This window comes from Larimichthys crocea, chromosome XXII (genome assembly GCF_000972845.2).
Source record: "Larimichthys crocea isolate SSNF chromosome XXII, L_crocea_2.0, whole genome shotgun sequence".
NCBI lineage: Eukaryota > Metazoa > Chordata > Actinopteri > Sciaenidae > Larimichthys > Larimichthys crocea.
This window is the reverse complement of record NC_040032.1, coordinates 5,362,851-5,376,357: the sequence shown is the minus strand read 5'-3', so window position 1 is coordinate 5,376,357 and position 13,507 is coordinate 5,362,851. Positions and strand designations below refer to the sequence as shown.

Sequence of the window (13,507 nt, the reverse complement as noted above, 5' to 3'; positions counted from 1 at the left end):
TTGCTCAGTGGCTAAAGGCAGTGAGGGGCTACTTCTTCAATTTTAATGGATTGCAACACCCAAACAGGCCTTTTTCACAACATTTTAAAACATTAATAACGCCTGTACTCCATTTAGATGGCTTACTTAGATGCTACAGAGCCTTCGAAAAGTATCAGGTCCACCTGTGTTTGATAGATTAAGATAATTTGCCACACTAATGAAAAGGGTGTTGCAATAATTTGCAATGAGAACAGGCTTATTATATCAGCTACTATATTGAATTTTGGGGTAGGTAGAATTTAAAACCAGAAATAAGAGTGGCAAGTGATAATGAAGTATTGTCAAACTTTTGCAATGCTGTTGATGTGTAATAAACTGAATAAATAAATAAATAAATAAATACCCAAGTTAAGTCCTCAAATAGCAGCTGAGATTAATGTTCTAACATGACAAAATAACATATTGCACGGTGTGTAAACTTCATGCATTGAGATTTTATGGTGGCCATGAAACTAACTCAAAATTAGACAAACAAAAACAGAAAGAAGACTTATGAACATATTTAATTTGTGCCATATTCTGCCAATGGATGCTCCTAAATCTTACACACTGGACCTTGAATCTGAGTATTCCCAGCCAAACAGTGAGTGAGTTCATGCAGGGCTCCGTCAGATCCGCTGTGTGGCGCTGTTTGCAACATGCTTATCTGAAAAACAACATCCGAGACCATCTTGGCAAACACAGGACGTTGCCTTTGTTGACTGAGTCGAAGAAAAGAGCAAGATGTCTACCGACGTGGAGGATTTTATCCAACAAAACCGAGCTCTGGCCGACCAGGTGGAGAAGTTTCGAGGTTACTGTGAGACTGAGAAACAGTGGCAGGCCCGGAGGGAGTTCATCCTGCGGAACGTCAACGACTTCCAGATCGAGGACGTGGACCAGCTGCTGTCCCTGTCCATGGTGTGGGCTAACAACGTCTTCATGGGCTGTCGGTACGTAAACACGAGGTGTTTTCACGACAGTACAGCTGTGCTTTTATCAGACAGATGTTTTTTTTAGAGAGCTAGGGGTAATCAAAGTGTCCCACAGCCCTCGAAACTCCGTCAGACCAGATTGTTTTACTACAGCTGCAGAGAACAGAGCTAGCGGCCTAACACTAGCTTCAATTACGTTTACTTTAGATATATTCAATCCTCACTATTATTTTCTAAAAGTTACACATATTGTTTGTATAACTTCTTACTACTTTTGTCCAAGCGTGCTTTCGGGTGCAGAGTCTTCCTCGTCTCATACTCCACACAGCTCAGCTCTCTGCTGCCCCCTGTGTCCGACCGTAAAACAACAACAAGAAGCAGAAGAGATACTTTATTAATTATGCCCCTCAACGAGGAAATTCTTTTTTCACTCAGTTTTTATTTACATGCCTTTTTTTAAAAACCCCAAACACACATACAGTACAAGGCTCATAGAGATGCAAAATGTGGAGAGAGATGGTGGAGTGATGGGCAGCCAGCCAAAGCAGTCTAGGGGGGTCGGTGCCTTGCTCAAAGGCACCTCGGCAGTGCCCATGAGGTGAACTGGCACCTCTCCAGCTACCAGTCCACCTTCCATATTTTCGGTCCATGCTGGATTTGAACCGGCCACCCTCCGGTTCCCAAGCCAAGTCTCTATGGACTGAGCTACTGCCGCCCAAAACGACAAACAAGCTGCATTGAATACATATTGCAGCTGTCGAGATGATGTCGAGATATTATTTTTTGTTGTTGTTAAATATCATAAATGACTGACAATGAACAACAACAAACGTTGATAATTACCTAATTCAATTTGTGACAAGATCAACTTGTCAGTGCTCTCTGGTGGACTTGTTATGTAGTAAACATGTTTTGGTATTTCTGCACTGACATTTCTTGGGAAAAAAAAACAATACTTGCTGGTTCAGTGAATCATAAAAGTCTGCTCAGAAATAAACACTGACCACCAAAGTTTATGTACTTTTCTTTTTAATGGTATGAATTAAAATGAATAAATGAATGCAAGATGTAACCACTGTAAAATGGATACAATGATGATTTAGGGCTGCAACTAATGATTTTCATTATCACTTAATCTTTTTGATTGTTTTCTTCATTGTTTGGGTAATGAAATGTCAAAGTAGTAGAAGCAGCCTTTTATCATGTCAGACAAAGGAAATCAGCACGCCCCTACCAACTACCAACTAATAATTCAAATGATATTTTTTTGTAAATCAATTTTATCATTTCATTTCCAAAATAATTTTATGATTAATAAAATGACAGTCTATTAATTCTCTGTACATCAATCTACCGGTACTTTTAACTTGTTCTTCTGTACACTGTCCCCTCTCAGAATCAATATGAACCACGTGTGATGGATAACTGTAGGTCATAACATCTTTCCCACTCACGGCAGGTATAACACACAGCTTCTGGACAAAGTGAAGGAAATGGCTGAAGGCATCGAGGTGGTGGATGCACCAGTCTTCAAGACAAGAGACGAGATTATGAAGAAGCAACAGGTACAATCTGTGAACACACACACACTTCCACATGTGCAGACAGAGAATATATTCTTCATGTTTTCCTCTCTCTTCCATCACAGGGTCGATGACCGGCTCAGTCCCGCCTGGTTGTGTCGAATCAAGACTGGACTCGGCTGTTAATGTGCAGACAGGCTGTGCTTGTAACAAGTCAGACTCGAGTTCACATGGGGTTTACAGTCCTACACTGTTTATTACGGATGTGATGAGAGTGTAAACATCAAAAAGCTTTTTTTATTGAGAGCAGAAAGACTGTCACTCAGACTTTTAACACTTTATTATACAGAGGCGGTAAACATGTTTTGTCAGTGTTGGAGCTTCATTGCTCATCCTTTTTTTTAAAAACCATTTTACTTTTTTTATTGAAGTGTACTCATCGATTTTAGTACTGTTTTTTTTAATAAATCTAGATGAATGATGTCACTGGATCTTGTCCATGCCTCAAGCACAATAAAGACCATATGTTTTCTTCTCACGGGCTCTCTCATAGACTGGTGTTAAGATGGATCATAGTAATTCTGTGCTGTTTGAGATTTTCTATGAGTAAACAAACAATTTAGGGCTGACATTTTCTTTTGTCACTGCCAGGCATGTTTCAAGCAAATGGTAACTGAAGGAGAAACCAGGATATTTGTTTCAAAAGAGTGAGTGACGCTGCATAATTTCCATCTGTCTGATTAATGGCCGCGACAACAAGCGGAACAAAACATTTGTCATTCTCAGTTTAGGGTTGTTTTTGCATCATACTTGACCTTTATCTCTAAGCAGACTTTCTATTCCTTTATTAGAGGAAAATATCATTTCTAAGCACATGAACCAACAGAACATTGTGTTTCCCCTCTGAAGTTTGGAATGATTTGGGGATTGTAATGTACTGCTAGGGTGTAATGTAATGATGAATCTTTCCTAAGAAGGAGTAAACATTTCGGGTTGGTTTTAGAAATTAATCACACACAGGTCTGAGAAATTGTTCACAATCAGAACTGTAGGTGTGTTAATTACAACGTAATAAAGTTCAAGTATGGTTTTAGCAAGTCCATTTAAACGAGAACAAACAAAAGCAAAAACGGTCTCAAAGTCTGAAAAATGTGTTTTATTATGTTTATACAGCATATTGTTATAAGTATACATTTTTTTGTTTAATTCACAAAATTTTTTATAACATATCCCTTCTGCTTTTTAGGTGATATAAGTCACTAGCCACGATATGACCTTTACTGTCTCAGAAAAGAGGAACTCTTGTTTTATGATGACTGTCTTCCATGGATTATTTAGCTGGAGCTGGGCAAGGTTAAGTCATGTTTTTTTGCTGAAGTGGTCTTTTTTTAAATTGGGCATCACATATAAAATAAAACAGACAAAACGCAGGCATAAAAACAACTTAAGCCTTTTGGGGGAGACAGGCTTCAAACTGCACGTGAGCGTCTTCACCTCGGCGGTTTGATCCGTCAACCCTCTTTCAACCGCGCTCATTTAGAGCCAAAAAGTATCTGCATCGAACTGTGCTGCTTTTATCCTCTGCCCATTTGTTAATTTATGTCAGCTGTGTCATTTTAAGAGAGCGCTCAAACGCACTGACACTTCATTCACGCTCACACACTTCACAGGCAAAAGCATTAAAACATGAGTTACTTTCTGTGGAGAGTGAAATTAGAAAACCATGTGGGCACAAACCTAAAATGAGCTGTCAGGAGAAGCTGAGAACAATTCAACTCTAATTCTGAGTTAAATTCTGATCTATGACAACCAATAAAAGGTAAATTAGAGAAAATGTGTAGAGAACATGGTGTAGAAATACATGTGTTAACGTCACACTGATTCTAATTGTCTTTGCAGTTTTTCCACTTGCTACCTCTGTCTCCTGTTAGCCATGAACTGAATCATAATGGGAAATGATACAGCACCACCATTCAAGACAAGCACTGTTGACTCCCTGAACTCAGGGGCTCTTGTGCCAGACACACATTTTGAGAACACTTAAGAATGACAGCATGACGCCGGATAAACAGCAAAAAGACCGACTCTTCACCGACTTCAGGAAAATTAAAGGCCGATCCAGTTTTTCCTCAGCTAAAGATTTCCACAGTCACATGGTCCAATTTAATCCCGTCTCATCCTGGTGTTAATATTTACTTTCTCATAACACTCAGTCTCCAACTTCATCTTCTACCTTGGAGCAGAAATGATTAAAATAAAAAGCTCAGAGCTGCCTTGCAAGGGAGTCATGAGTCATCAGTGCAAGGGAGACTTGGCGCTGTTGGAGCCTGTGACGTCTGTGAGCCCAAACCTACAGTGTCTCTTAAAATAACAGAGATATGCTGGAACAGACCTGGGATTGTTCTTTTATCAGCTGCATTTATGAAGAATAACGACTATCGCAACTCTGAAAGCAGCCTTCTCCATTATTCTTCCGTGACATTCGATATACGCTGATTTGGTCATCAACCTGCCTTTTCCAAAACAGCCAAGTTGTGTACACCCCAGCAGAAAGTACCCCCCCCCAAAAAAAGGGAAAAAAAACAGAAAACTGTAAAACTCAAACACTAACAGCATCAATGAAACCAGACAACAAGATATATTACAAATTCTGTTAGCAATAACTTATTTCACATCATGCAATAATAAAAAAAAAAGAAAAAAAAAAGTAAAATTAAGGACAAGAAACACAAATATAAGATTGATTTCCCCTCCCTCGTTTTCCTCAAATGTATTGGCAAGCAAGTAAATGTCCATTCTGGTTTGGTTGTTTTAATCTTCCTTATTTCATCCCCCCAACCCCCCTCGGTGGCACTTGAGTTCTTCTGATATAGTTGCTGTTTTTTTTTCTCGATGAGGTAAAAATGAAAGAAGTACTGGGATGATGAAGAGAGGGTGATGGAGAGGAAGGAGTAGAGAGCCAAGCAGTGAGGCTCAGACGTCCACCCAGCTCTGCTCCACGATGGCCGTCACCCTCTTCTCGTACTCCCTCTTGTTTTCCTGATAGAGCTGTGCAGCCTGACTGTTGGCGGGGCTGTTGGGATTTGGCTCGTCCAGCAACGACTGCGGAAGTGAGAAAAGTGATGAAAAATAAATCGACGTCACCAGGACACATTCTCTGAATGGGGTGGAATAATGAGAAGGATACCTGTATTCAATGCAACATTTTATGAATACACAAGCCAGGATTATTATTTAATCACATTTAGTCTGATCGCTGACATTTGGCCCTCTCATGGGAACAGAAAACATAGTTTACACATTAAAAAAGAGGATTAATAAAATGAAACAATCTAATTTGATAATTCAACTTCCACTGAATGGAGATAAATTTACTGAAGTGCAGTAAAAATGAGCCCATCTGAAAGTTCTACTTCAATAATTCACCTCACATTTATTCAACATATCTGGCTGGCAGGAGGATTTCTATACAGTCTGTTGGGTTGAATTGTTGGAAAAGACGTCTATAATGTGTTCATAATACGATATCTCACATATTTCAGTCAGACCGATGTATTCATAGATGTCAAGAATAGAAGTTAAGTGCAGTCCTTTGTGTGACAGCAGTCGAAACCAAACCAACCTGGATGGAGGTGAGTATGGACGACACATCATATGTGGGGCTCCAGCGGTTCTGAAGGATGTCTAAACATATACTGCCATCTGCATAAACTGGCAAACACAGAGATGACACGTTCAAACTTCAGACCAGATTGATCATGAGATCAGAGAATACCATTATGCCTCTGTACCACTGTCAACAAGATGACGTGTCTCATTTAACATACTCAATTCATTGGTTTCGACTTTAGACACTGGCTATGAATAAAGTGAGCACAGACAGTTATTCCTATTTTCAGATGGCTTTAATCAATGCGTGCAAGTTTGTTAGGGCAGCTCTGCTTGCTTACCATTTGGGTGAAACATTCTGGAAACAAACCGAACTGTGGGAGGCTTGTTTGGGTACTCCTCGGAAAACTCTATCAGAAGCTTAAATGTTCCTGCGGAGAGATGGAGGGAGGAGGAGGAGGAGGAGGAGGGACAGAGCGAACATTAGAGAGAGGGACACAGATTGGCGAGGGGTGCACACGAGTCATTTTGTGAGGAGAATACAGATATGAAGGAAGCATAGAGGGGGGGGGGGGGGGTCCAGAGAAAGCGAGAGAAACAATTATGATGCTAAAAATACAGCCGGCTCAACTGGAAAAGGGAAGCTAATCCTTCACTGAGGCAGTGATGTCGACTCTGCAGGCTAAAAAAGGAGAATAAAAAGGAGGGAGAGGACTAACAAGGAAACAATAAACTCTGAGTCAGCACTTCTCTTGCCTGACCTAAGTCATAATTACAAGCAAAGAAAGTACAATGAAAAAAAAAAAGTGTGTATATGTGCATAAATGTGTATATCTCGTAGTGTACTATACTGCAGAGCTGCAAGTTTGTTAGCAACCGAACACATGGAACAAATGATAAATTAGGTGCGTGGAAGTGCATATAATTATATAATCTGCATGTTATGAGAACATTCATTAAAACAGCTGCAGGCCCTGTGTAAGACATCTGTGAGTTCATCAGAACATCAGTTCTGTGTGTGGTAGCTTATTCAGTTGTCATTGAAATGAATAAATGATCATGGAGGTTAAAGAGCAGCTTTAATTAAAGGGCGTTCAAGTTCACATCAGATGAAAATTGGAGATCATTCAGTACCAAAGTTCCCACACCTTCTTTAAAAACATCAAATTCAGATCCATTCTAAAATCCAGGTACCCAACACTGAGCACGGTGGGAGACACAGATTGAAGTTAATGACTGTTACAACACTGAGGGTTTTTAGGATGAGAACCAGCAGGCTTCACAGAAGTTCTGGCTTGAATGTGTGAACACATCCCCATTGTACCGTGTTAAGAACTTCCATTTCTATTCATGCACAAAATATATATAATTGACGCACTTTCAGTGACCCATTCAAGACCTTCATCACCACTTCCCATCCCTAAAATTCACAAACTTTCAAGGATCTTAAAAATTATCTGTGTCTTAACTTTTGTGATGATACAATGCAGTCGTGTCATCGTTCCATAAATTGCTGCTGCTCGAGTTAATAATTCTGAGTGTAGTGTTATTTGAGTGTGGTGAAAGGACGTGTTCAGACTGACAGGAGCCCTCTGTGAAAAATAAAAATAAAAAAAAAAAATCAGCCACGATGGACTTCCTGGACTGGATTTAATTACTCATTGATACCTGAGGCAACACAGCCCTTTGCATCGAGTTAACACAGGGCTGATTTCAGTCAACTATCCATTAATATAAGAAAATATCCTTAGCAATAGTACAGTATCAGACCCTCACTGCACTGTGCAGAAATTAGGAGCGGGGACACTATAAATGTGAACACCTTTAAAAACTGACTTAAAGCTGAAAGTTGGCTCTTTAAACTTATCGTGACTGTTTCAACACAAATCAAATGTGTATAGAGCTGTAATCTCACTTCAATAGACTTAAGACCTCAGTAGTCTGTGGTGATTCTGGATAATGTCTCAAATGTAGATTTAAAGTAGTCCAATATCATTTTATCTATAGTATTTTTCTGAAAACATCTATGAGTTTGTGGAATTGATTGCTCAGGTGTGTAACTCTTCAAAACACACTGCCCAGAAGGGCTGTAATAGATGGATTATATGATGCAACTCCACAATAACAACAGCAACAACAACAACAACAACAGAGGAGAAAGCTCAAATCCAGAGCTTGGATGAATGTGCTCCCACTGAGCGTGGACTTTATGGATATAATAAATCAAAAATGCAGAACTCACCATCTTCAAACGGTGTTCCCACAGGCCTGCAGAAGACAGGAAAGCAAAGAGAGGAAAGCAATACAATTATTTAAAAATTCCAAAACATCCCCACTGCTACCAATAAGGCATTAGCTTGTAGAAAAACAGAACCATTATCCATCGACTCTTCGAGGACTTACTCCGCGCAGACACCAGAGGATTTATTTACTCAGCTCTTTACATTCACAGTCTGTGTAAAGGGGCCAATTAAATCAGCTGCCTACACGCTTCACATTTCTGGCAGCGTCCCCTTTGACTTAGGTGAGGAACTATTAGCAGGTCTATTTCTGTGTTGCCCTGGTTTGTTTTTATTGCACCTTGTTGCTGCTTATTGAGTTTTCCAATTTCTTTTTGCTTGCAATTTGCTTGTGCTCTTGAGGTTTTCATATTTTTTTTGCTTGCGTTTTCCTATTACTAGTTTGATTTTTTTTTTTTTTACTTTTTTAAAAGCGCCTTTCTTCTTCCGTTCTTCAAAGTTCTGCACCAACAACAAGTTTTTTTTTAAGAATCATTTCTTTCTTACTCCCCTCCCTTGACCCCTCAACTCAATCCCCAACCCGTTCTTCCAAATCCATCCAATTCCCTCAAAGACTTGCTGAGTCCTGAGACTGTTCTGTCCCACAATCAGGGCTGTAATCAGACATATTTAAATACTGCGAAGGGGGTGGGCGCGTCGGGGGACTCTGTGCATCACAATCACAGTGGCACAGTAAAGACAGCGGGGCGGAGTTGGATTTAGAGCATGACTCACCCAAAAATAACAGCGTTCCAAAGCATGATGTTGTTCTCTGATGGTGCTCCACTCACACCGGTGGGAGGATCTTCTTGAAGTCTGGTTAAGACAGAGAAAAAAAACAATGGTAAGGGAAAGACTAAGGGAGATGAGGAAGGACAGACAGCAAAGAAAGAAAAAGGCAGCAGGAAGAAAGAAGAAAAACAAGAGCAAAAAAAAAGACATAGGGACATTAAGAGAAGAAAGATTCAAATGGGAGAGGGGGAAAAGGGGGAGAACGAAGTGGGAGGGGGAGCAACATGGAGGGGAGAAAGTGGGAGGATTTTAATTAGCACCTTGACTGCAGGGTAATTATCAGTCAAAACACGAACTGCTGTATCAACATAAGTTCAGCAGAGAGTCAGGCTTGCAGGATCAACTGCACACTGCCCATGCTCCTGCCATATGTCAGTTAACAGAAGCTTAGACAACACACTCATCTGAAGCACTACTGTACCATGACTGAGCATCAAAGACCTGATCATACCAAGCACTTAAGCCACCGAGTCAACCTTCACCTGAAATGGCTTCTGACTAACACTGTCATGGTCAGGATATACGCAAATATATATACGCACTCTGAAAGAAAGAAGTGTCTGTGTGTATTCTCCATCGCTAATCTATATGAAACACCAACGGCCGAGCTGAAGGCAGGCTCGTGAAGGAGGTGATGTGTTTTACGTTTGCAAATGATTTGTTTATCAGTTATTTGGTTGATTAAATGTAAGAAATTAGTGAAAATGTCAGAGGCCCGAGGTAAAATGAAATGACTCTTAGCATGGTCAACTTAAATCATTGTAAAACGTGTGCCACCAGGTTTGCCATTTACAAAATTATTAGCATTTACTTAGAAGCTTACAGGTTGATGTGTTTATCTTGGCAACCCAAAAATGATTGCAGATTGATTTAGCATTTATGAAAATAATCATTAGCTCCAGCTCCACAAAGAAAACTGCCCAGAGCGGTTTGACAGGCGATCGCTCTGAAGTGCAATGCAAAGACGCTACAGCAACAACTGCCTAGCAACTAAGACATCAACAAAAAAAACAAAACGCAGATGTAGCAGGTCAACATTTTAAATTTAAATTTCTGAAAAGAGCCTCTGGTTTGTTAAACTATTGATCAGCGTAGGCTGTAAAACATGCTTCTTGTGGATTTAGCCCACACTGACAGAGAAAGGCAGTGTGTTGAACTGAGCTCACTCCTCAGAGTAAGCCAACTTACTTTATCTGGTCACCTGCTGAAACTAATGGGACATTACTGCGTCACATTAAAAAGGTCTTACATTCACATAGGCCCAGTCCAGAATCACCACAGACTACTTAGATCTACAAACCCACACCTGGTATAAAAGCTGGTTTAATACGAGCTTACAGCTTTAAAACAAGACAGGCTGATTTGTGTGTCTATGTGTGAGTGTAGATCCATGTCCCTAGTTGGAGACAGACCCACTGCAATTAACCTAATTTACCATAATCTGCCCAAGCTCTCTGCTGGTGGAGGGATGCTCCACTCAACTTCCCTCACCAGTGGAAGAGACACAGTCCATCCTAAAGAGTGACGGTTGGCAACCCCTGGCAACAAGCCAAAAAGTCTGTAATTCATAGCTGTTATACGGAGATACATGCTTTAACTTCATCACTCTGTAGACCCGCTGTCAAACATTGGCCAACCAGCGTCACCATAGCCATCAGCTCTAGCTAATACAGATTGGTAGTACATTTTACAGCAACCATTCTGATTTTTCAATACACTGTTCAAGTAATTTTTCAAGAAAAAACGATGAACCATTCAGTAACTTCTCAAATATGAGGAGGCGTTCCTGTTTTTTCAGTTTTATATCCTTGTAAACAGAATACCTCTGGGTTTTGGACTGTTTCTGACATTTTAGAGAGCAAGCAACTAACAACTTGAATAATGGAGAAAATACTACGCAGATTAAAGAAACTAAACAACATGAAAACTCACCTGACTGAGCTAAAGAGAGCTTTAGGATGAAGAAAACACAGCTTCAACCCAAACCAAAACTTACAACTACTGTAGCTTACAAACTCCTGTAAGCTCTTGTAAAAGATAAATCCTCACTAAAAGGCTCTGAGCAATGGGGCTGAAAAAGAAACAGAAGGTACCAGGGGGGGGGCGATGATGGTTGTTAGTTTCACAACGTCAAAATCCCTTCTAAAAATACATCTCAGGAAGACATGAAAGTGATGGTTTACTGAATAAAATCTGAAGAAATTCAACACCAGCGTGTCACTTCACATCCGCGGTACTCAGCCAAAACATCACACCAAAGGGCTGCTGTCCAAACAATGACATAAGGTCAGTTTCAAGACGCGTATTGAGCAAATTATTTGACTTACAGATCAAACAAGAGACGTAAGGCAATGCCACGCAGGGCTGAGTTCACTCAAACCCGCCTTGGCGTGGACACACAGACTTGAACAGGGAATGTGCCATTGTGTTTTCCTTGTCTCGGTGTGTTACAGTTTACCACCTGGGGACGGGCACGGCAGAGTAGAGTTACGGTGACACTTTATCTGGCCTGCTTCATCGGCTGTTCTTAGTAGAATAGCTTAGGTAGATCTTTTTTCCACTGACAGGTGTGTGTGTGTGAATGACACACAAACATGTACTATAGGACACCATATGGAGCAAGCAGATTGAAGATAGCAGCCCCCTTTGCCAGGTGTGATTCTCCCAGGAAACAACAAAAAAAACAAAACAACAGATTCTTGTTGTCTTGTCTCCACAGCAGGACTTTTATAACATCATCGCTTAGGAAGGAGGAGGATATTGGGATTGTTTACTACTCAATTCTGCATTGAGAACAAGTCGCAGGCACCTTAAACACTGAAATGGAGCACCCTCTTAGCACACACACACACACACACAGGGAGTTGTGCAACACCTGGGAGCCACGTTGCTACCAAGTGAGATTGAACCAGGCTGCTTGAATTTAAAAAACACACAACTTGAAGGCTGCGACGAGATATTAAAGGGTAAATAAGTCACGTTTAGCTTCTAATAAGAGCTTATTGAAGAAAGACAAAGGGGGTTTGTTGGATTTAAAGCCCTTTATCCAGCCGAATGTAACCCCCCTCCCCCTGGGGTAAGCACAAACCTCAGCTAGTCGAAACTGCACCGACACAAACAAACGAAAAGCCCATCGTTGTTCCCCGGGTAGAAAACACTGCAGAAAAACAAAGTAGCCTCTTCGGATATCGCCAAATAACATTTAAAAATGTACAAACGTTCATTTGTCAATCCTATCGATGCAATTTACAGAGATAAACCATATAAATCACCGTGTGTATTTGGCAATAAACTCCAGCCAGGCTTTTTATATACAGTAATTATTATTATTATTATTATTATTTGCACCAACGGCTACCGCTAAGCTAAGCTAACGCAGCTAGCCGCACACACAGACACAAACACAGAGGAGATGACTGCCGAAACGCTGCGGTACCTTTTAAAATCTCTCATAAGCCGTCTCCTTGCCGGGGTCGACATTATTCAAAATGTATAATAATAATAATAAAATAAAAAAAAAACTAAACCAGGATCATAAACCGAATACAACCCGAAATCAAATCCGGCGTTTCTTCCGCTTGTAGCCCTTTTTTCTTCTTCTACCCAAACAACTGGCTAGCTAGCTATATGCGGTGACGTCGGTTGCTTACAGCGTTGGCCAAAACAAGTACAGCCCCTTTTATGTCACACACACGAAGTCGATGTGAAATGTTAATTATAACGCTTCCCAAATTAAACCCTACATGTATCTCTGTTGCTCTGAGGCGTTGCACCTCATACCTACATTTAACTTCACACTACAGTATCTGAAAAGACGCTGTGTTCATATGCTGCAAGCAAAGGTGACCAGCAGTCTGCCATAGAGGCATTTAAACACATTCAAGCTTTGAACCGATGTGACCATCATTATTATATCTATAGATTGTTTTCTAGCATCTTTTGTGTCCCAGAAAACACTATATTATTGCAACAATACTCATATTATCATCAAGTGTTCCTGTTTTTAATCACTATGCAGCTATTATCATTGTAACATCCCAGTATTATCTTTTTTAAGAAACTTTTTTTTAGAAATTTGACATTCAATTTAAAACAAATAGCTCATAAATCACACTAATCTAACAAAATACACTGTATATTACACACTCAATCCAACCAATACATACACTGAAAGTACTACAGAAATCCAAAGTACAGAGAGTTCAGAGAGTTTATTTACACTGCAGTGTGTCTGTCATATGAGTGGAACCTTATAATGTTTGATGGTACACCATCTCCTGTGGTTCATTAACAGATTTTCCCCTGGCCTCTGCTGTTGGTTGAGAACTACAGACGTACACAAAGAAGT

At 40.3% G+C, this 13,507-nt stretch overlaps 2 protein-coding genes across 2 annotated transcripts; one reads left to right on the top strand and one right to left on the bottom strand.

The window, feature by feature from the left end:
• Positions 1–697: 697 nt before the first annotated feature.
• On the top strand, positions 698–3,017 carry cdkn2aipnl (CDKN2A interacting protein N-terminal like). Its single transcript, XM_010737670.3, has 3 exons — positions 698–974; positions 2,416–2,521; positions 2,605–3,017. The coding sequence occupies exons 1-3, from the start codon at positions 766–768 to the stop codon at positions 2,611–2,613; spliced, it is 324 nt and encodes a 107-aa protein (XP_010735972.1). The 5' UTR covers positions 698–765; the 3' UTR covers positions 2,614–3,017.
• Positions 3,018–3,718: 701 nt separating this feature from the next.
• Positions 3,719–12,818, bottom strand: ube2b (ubiquitin-conjugating enzyme E2B (RAD6 homolog)). Its single transcript, XM_010737679.3, has 6 exons — positions 12,596–12,818; positions 9,103–9,183; positions 8,331–8,356; positions 6,430–6,519; positions 6,102–6,190; positions 3,719–5,581 (listed from the first exon to the last, which is right to left on the bottom strand). Exons 1-6 carry the CDS (start codon positions 12,637–12,639, stop codon positions 5,453–5,455), a joined length of 459 nt encoding a protein of 152 aa, XP_010735981.1. The 5' UTR covers positions 12,640–12,818; the 3' UTR covers positions 3,719–5,452.
• Between the last annotated feature and the right edge of the window lie 689 nt (positions 12,819–13,507).